The sequence below is a fragment of the Protobothrops mucrosquamatus genome, unplaced genomic scaffold, assembly GCF_001527695.2.
Source record: "Protobothrops mucrosquamatus isolate PMUCROS unplaced genomic scaffold, P.Mucros_1.0 scaffold454, whole genome shotgun sequence".
Taxonomy (NCBI): Eukaryota; Metazoa; Chordata; class Lepidosauria; order Squamata; family Viperidae; genus Protobothrops; species Protobothrops mucrosquamatus.
The window spans coordinates 16,154-22,989 of NW_015386777.1; the positions used below are offsets into that span (position 1 = coordinate 16,154).

The 6,836-nt window shown below is 42.1% G+C and overlaps 1 protein-coding gene across 1 annotated transcript; it reads left to right on the forward strand.

Moving 5' to 3' along the window:
* The first annotated feature begins 1,296 nt into the window (after positions 1 to 1,296).
* LOC107287908 (dual specificity protein phosphatase 13) lies at positions 1,297 to 6,553 on the forward strand. Its single transcript, XM_015816467.1, has 5 exons — positions 1,297 to 1,314; positions 2,325 to 2,508; positions 3,566 to 3,774; positions 3,953 to 4,173; positions 5,885 to 6,553. The coding sequence occupies exons 3-5, from the start codon at positions 3,614 to 3,616 to the stop codon at positions 6,115 to 6,117; spliced, it is 615 nt and encodes a 204-aa protein (XP_015671953.1). The 5' UTR covers positions 1,297 to 1,314; positions 2,325 to 2,508; positions 3,566 to 3,613; the 3' UTR covers positions 6,118 to 6,553.
* The last annotated feature ends 283 nt before the right edge of the window (positions 6,554 to 6,836 follow it).

A 6,836-nucleotide genomic window follows, 5' to 3' on the forward strand; every position in this document is an offset into this window, starting at 1 on the left:
GAGGAGAAGAAGAAGAAGAAGAAGAAGAAGAAGAAGAAGAAGAAGAAGAAGAAGAAGAAGAAGAAGAAGAAGAAGAAGAAGAAGAAGAAGAAGAAACTTCATCAGAGTTGGAAGAGACCTCAGAGATCTTCTAGTTCAACCCCCTGCTCAAGCAGGAGACCTTACATCATTTCAGACAATCTCTTCTTAAAAACCTCCAGTGTTGGAGCACCCACAATTTCTGGTGGCAAGCGGTTCCACTGGTTAATTGTTCTGTTAGGAAATTTCTCCTTAGTTCCAGGTTGCTTCTTTCTTTGATTAGTTTCCACCCACTGTTTCTTATCTTGCCTTCAGGTGCTTTGGAAAATAAGTTGGTTGTTTTCCAAATAATTTGGAAAATAACTTGGAGCAGAGGAAACTATTATTTCCTCAGATTTTGTGTGTTGTTCCAGAGCAACACCTAGTGTTCAAAGAGGGCAGATCCACAATGCCTGTTTACCACCTGCCCTGTCAACAAAGAAAACTTGATCTTTTGTCACCCTGCAATCCAATGGTGTCACAGACAGAGAACAAAAGCGGCCTGCTTACGCTCTGGAACGGTTTGAATTACAGCTGCTTGAGAAAACCAGCAAAGGTTGGACGCCTCCAAATCAGTGGAGGAAACCTCTAAATCAGTGTTTTCAACCTGGGCAATTGATCATGTATGAACTTCAAGCCCCAGAATTCCCCCAGCCAGCATGCTGGGAGTTGAAATCCACAAATTTAGACCTGCCAAGTTTGCTCAAAAGCATATCACAACGGGATATCAATAATTAACATTCTCTATCGAACAGATTCTGTAGTTTTAATAGTAGCAAAACATAAATAATTTGGCAGGAGCTGGATTTAAATTTTATGCAGCCCCGGGAGAGAATGCAAATTCAGAGTCGCCTTTTTACTATGGCAAGAAAGATATTCTGTAAGGTTAGCCTCTCCCACTCAAAGGCTGCATCTGCAATCCTGTCTCAGCCGTCAGTCCTTCCCAGGTTAGATTTTTAAGATTCTTGAGCTCTTATTTGGAAAGTGTTTTTCTTCTCATCTCTCTGCTCCGATTGCCGGATGCAGTGGCGAAAGGGCCGGCTGAAAGCCAGGCGCAAGCCAAAAGGATCAGAAACTCAACCTATAAACACACCGTGTAGAAACAGGGTTTATCCAACAGAGGGTTGGGTGTTGGTGACTAAAAAAAGAAAGCAGCCAGAAGGATTCGCAACAGGCTCCACGACTCGTGGCTGACGGAGGCAGGCGCATGCAAGGATTCTGCAGAAGAGAACAAGCGAAATAACCAACTGCAACCAGGTACCAATCTTTCTGTTTGCAATAAATGTGATTTGAAGAATGACCTCGTCTTCCTCTGTGGCTTCCTCTGCTCTTCATCCTACTAAAACGCAGGCCATCCTCGACTTACAACATTCGTCTAGTGACCTCTTGAAGTTACACTGAAAAAAGATGACCGTTTCTCACGCTTACGACCGTTGCAGCATCCCCATGATCATGTGATCAAAGTTCTTGGCAACTGACTCACATTTATGATGGTTGCAGTGTACCTGGGTCACGTGATCAAAATTCAGCCGCTTGGCAACTGACTTGTACTTATGACGGTTGCAGTGTCTGTGGGTCACGTGATCCCCTTTGGCAACCTTCTGACAAGCAAAGTCAATGGGTTGTTGTTGTTGTTGTTGTTATTATTATTATTTAGATATCTAAATAATGTATGTCTGAAAGGAAGCTTACAAGTCCCAATGTTTTCCTCCCAGGCAATGAAAAGCATCTCCCCAAACCTGATTTTGGGTGAGTTTGAAGGAATTCACGCAGGGAGAAAATTCAGTTGCATGAATCAAATCCAGACACACACACACACACACACACACACACCCATGTGATTTTAAACGGCATCCTTCTTAAGGTTTAGGAGACACAAGGACATCCAGTTTATGATGTGATTTAGCCTGAGTATGATCTAATATTAGACTGGGATAAAAATATGCCTGTGTTCCCTTCTGTCAGAAGGACAGAGATGTATTTAAAGCAGGGATGATGGCCTCAGGGAAAACTAGCTCTTTGCCACTGCAGAGATTTATCTCCGATAGACGGAAGCCATCCAGACATACATGCCCATCTTCACTGCGAAGATGCTTGATATTAACTGACGTTTCCAATTTTCTATAAAAATAAGGAGGGAAGAGATGAGATTACTGAGTCCCAAGCAGTCGGTGCAATGCTTGTTAAGCTAAAAAAAAAAACCACATGTCCCTGGGAAGCAGTTTTTAGCTGCAGCATGTCAGCTATTCCTCCTTACTTACTTCAAGGCCATGGAAGGATCACTGAACACTGCCTGAAGACAGTCATGGGCTGGAATTGATGAAGGCAAACAAACTGAAATTGTACCCAAGCCTTGTTGGTGGAGAGGAAACCCAGATCTGGGGACTGAAAGAGCAGGCCTGCAACTTGGATGTGCTCCTTCAACCTCACCTGGATTCGCTGGACTACCAGGTAATGTACAGGTTGTGGGGACAAACAATTTTGCACAGTCGCATCGGTGCACCAGCCGCATCGCCTCCTGAGCTGGCTACATCTGAGAACGGTCATCCGGGCCTTGGTGACGTCCTGCCTTGGATGATGGCAATGGGCTCTATGGGGGGGGGCTACCTCAGGCTTCTTGGCAAGCAAGGGATGAGCAGAGTTGTGCAGTATTTACTTACTTACAGTATTTATTTATTAGATTTATTTGTGTCCCGTCTCGCCACAAGGTGACTCTGGGTGGCTTACAAGGTTAAAAGCAATAAAACTGTGTTTGTGTGTGTGTCTCTCTGTGTGTGTATGTGTGCGTGCGTGCACATACACAAACAAGTACACACACACACACATATTGCTATATATAAAATAGCAATAAAATTATAAATTATGCTAAAAAGATGGGAAAGCGGGGAGCAAGGTGAGCAGGGGGTGAGGTGGGGTCCGCTATTTGGCCCATCAACCACCACCGGTGTATGTAGAAAAAAGGGGGACGAACTCATAAGGCAAAGAATTTAAAAACAGGAGGTTTGAGAAAAAAACAGTAGTTTATGTCAACACAGCTCACTCTCCACACCTGCTTTTGCAAAACGCTCCTTGCTTCTGCCATCTCCATCAACAGCTTCCTGCACTGTTTTTGTGGTCCTGTGAGCTTCTCGTCTCTCTGTCTTTGAGGATCTCACCAGCTCAGTCCAACCACCGTAGTCTTGGTCTTTCTCTTTGTCTTGGTTCACTTAACTTTTTCTTCCTATGTTGGTTTTCTGGTTTGATCCTCATTCGTTCTCTCTCAAATCTCCCTGAAGTCCTTCTATCCTGGTCACTCACTTTGTATTCAATCCCCCGATCCTTCAACAACCATTCCTTCTCAGCTCTCTTCTTTTGCCACATGTTTCCATGCTGAACTGGAAGAAGGGCCCCCCTTTTTCCTCCCAAAGGCTAACAAAAAAAGCCATGGAGGAGAAGAACAGAGCAATCTAGAACACTCATTATATGCAAAATGTCATAATTAATGGAAAAACTAATTCTATGTTTCCAGAAAGGTCGGTGGGGAATCATCGCTTGAACACGAGTATAGAGAGCAGCCATGATCAATCTAAGCACCTGTTCTTCCCACGATCCCAGTCCAGAGAGGAGAAACCATTACGAGACCCCAGCCCTCTCCGAATTGCAGAGACTGATATGGACCAGAGGAGGGTCTGACAATCACGTGGACCAAGTGTGGCCCAACCTCTACCTTGGAGATGCGTAAGGAAATGACATAATAAAACATAAAAAAACATTAAAAACTGCATAAATATTTGAATACAAGGTAAATTTAGACAATGATAAAATATTTAACATTCAGAATAACTGACCAGGCGGGGTGGGGCTATGTAATGGGGCGATGATGGCTCTCCAGTTTTCCTCTTTTTTTGATTGACAGATGGGCAGCAAGAAGTAAATCCGTTCTTCAGAGCGTTGGCATCACTCACATCCTTAACGCAGCCGACGGGCCCTACAACATAAACACTGGAGTCCGCTATTACCGGGACCTGCCGATTCAGTACTACGGAGTGCAAGCTTTTGACGGCAACTCGTTCGACATAAGCGTCTTCTTCCACGAGGCTGCTGATTTCATACACAAGGCCTTAAATACTGCAGGAGGTAAGAAGAGATTTTAAAAAATGAGGAATGTGTTTACCAATTATTAAGTGATCTATGTTTAAAAAAATCAATAAAATATATTACCAAAAAAAAGGAGGAATGGCGTCAAAAAACAGGGCTGTGCTTTCAGTGCTGGCTATGGATGCTGGAAGCCTTTGCTTATTGTGGTTCAGGAAAGCTTTTGTGCACAGAGGTGGCTCTTGTGGCCCATCATTGCCAGTGATTATAAAGTAAAAGGAGATCGGTTTAATTCTTCATGCTTAGAATTAGAATTTTCTACACCAAGTAAGTAGGAAAAAGAGGACGACTTGGAAGCTTGGAAAAGCAACACGATTTAAAGTTGAGTTCAGCTTCTGAGAACTTCATGGAGACAGCTGTGCTAACTCCTGGAAGCAATGCAGAAATGGCTCCCTCCCGAAATGATTTTTCAAATCTTCCCAAGAGACCCGACTCTTCAACAGTGGTGGTAATAGTAATAGCAATAGCAATAGCAATAGCAATAATAATAATAATAATAATAATAATAATAATAATAATAATAATACAAAATGCCACATCCAATCTAAGCATCTGGCTGACTGTGCAATCACAATCAACCTCAACCATAATAGTAAAATATGGATTTATTTATCTCTGTCTGGAATAGCAGTTCAACAGAACAAGTTAGAGAAGTATACTCTTCAAGGAATATATTGTGAAACAGTGATATCCATAGGTGGGGTGGGAAATTGCATATGTACATATATACAGTAATGCCTTTTTTAAAAGGGTTTTCTCTCTCTTATTTCCAACTGTTAAAGTTGCAGCCAGTGATGTTTAGAGTTAAACAGAAAATGAAGACATGGACTCTGAAGCATGTTGTCCCGTCCACGTGTGTGATTCTTACAATTTCATGTAAAAAGGAGAATAGTTACAGCCTTGCCTGCCTCAAATAAGATATATATGTTTTGTTACAATTTATGCTCTGAGGCTTTATTTGTCTTGGTTATTGCTGGGCTTAATCCAATCATATATCTAGGCCTACCCAATCAAAAATGTATGGCTATAAAAATCCAGACCCTGTGAGAAAGTAGCAGAGATATACAAAAAACTTTACTCTCTCTAAAACTTTACTTATCTCGATTTTTGTAACTTTGATTGGGCAGCCTTCCACGTATTGGACAACCATTTGTCCAGGATGATGTAAGGTCTCCTGCCTTGGACAGGGGGCTGGACTAGAAGATCTCTAAGGTCCTTTCCAGTCCTGCGATTCTATGGTTCTATATAGTTTACATGAAGATATGATCTTAAACGATATATTATGGATGATTATCCTTTCCACTTTCCTAGTGGCTGGTGTGCTATGCTAGCAGAGTTTGCTTGCTATAAAGAACCAAGATTCAGATTCCAATAATGATGTAATATTAATTTCATGTAAATTCAGCCTGAGATTATTCACCAGACAAAAGGGTTTGGAGAGAGTTTGCAAAGAGGTGTCTGAAGAGTTGGGTGGAAAAAAAAATCAAGATTACGGTTGTGATCGTTCAGTCGAAGCTCCGCATGTTTTTTATGTGTGTCACAACGCATAAAAATCAAGCAAGCTTTGATGGCGCCATCCCAACCCCCTTTTTGATTTTTCTGACCAGCCTTGTGGACACCCCTGGTGGCCTATTAATTGTACACTATTGTACACGATTGTGCATTCAAAGTTGCTTTTGTGATGTCTTTCCAGGCAAGGTCTTTGTCCACTGTGCGATTGGGCTAAGTCGTTCGGCCACTTTAGTGTTGGCATACTTGATGATCCACGAAAACCTGACACTTGTGGAAGCCTTGAAGTCAGTGGACTCTCACAGAGGCATCTGTCCAAACACTGGATTCCTCAGCCAGCTGCGAGCCTTGGACATCAAATTAAACAACGAAAAGAGAGAGAGAGAGATAAAACTAATGGGACAGGGGACTGAATAGATCCTCAAATATAGGAATTCTGCAGAATTGATGATTTCATTTGGAATGATTCAATCACCTTTTACTGAGAAAGAAGACCAAACTCATGACAATTGGCAAAACAACCAGCCTTAGAATTAACAAGTGACTGGAATGGTGGAGAGCTTCTGCCTTTCGGGATCAACCATCAGCAGTAAAGGAAGAAGCAGAGAGGAAATGCACCACAGACACTAGCATTTGATAGAGAGACGTGAATATCTTTGGAAAAGATATTCAGATGCTTCTTTACCTACAAAGATCCGAACAATGCAAGGGAGCACGGTATCCCCTGTGATATTCTGTGGAAAGGAAAGTTGGGCTTTTTAAAAAGCAGGATAGAAAGAGCATCCACAGCTTTGGGCTTTAGTATAGGAGGCTACTCCTCAGACTATCGTGGACAACCGAGACAACAAACAAACACAAACAAAGAAGATAATTAAATACATCAACCCCCAAATAATCCAACTTTGGACACATTTCCAGCTCTCTGGAAAAGGCTCTGATGCTGGGAAAGGTGGAAGGAAAAAGAAGATAGTGGTGATGGATGCACTTTTGGAAGACCTGAAGGATCAGATTATCTTGGTGAAAATTTATCTATGGGATGGCTAGGAGTTGACACTAATCTGATGGCACACAATCAAATCACTTGATATGAATTAAGTCCAAAACTTGATTGTCCTGTTAGTCTTCACCCAGTAAGA

Coding starts and splice junctions, on each gene's coding strand:
- LOC107287908 (XM_015816467.1), top strand. CDS start 3,614: ATGATCAATCTAAGCACCTGTTCTTCCCACGATCCCAGTCCAGAGAGG. Junction 3,775..3,952: donor AACCTCTACCTTGGAGATGC/GTAAGGAAATGA, acceptor TTTGATTGACAG/ATGGGCAGCAAGAAGTAAAT. Junction 4,174..5,884: donor GGCCTTAAATACTGCAGGAG/GTAAGAAGAGAT, acceptor ATGTCTTTCCAG/GCAAGGTCTTTGTCCACTGT.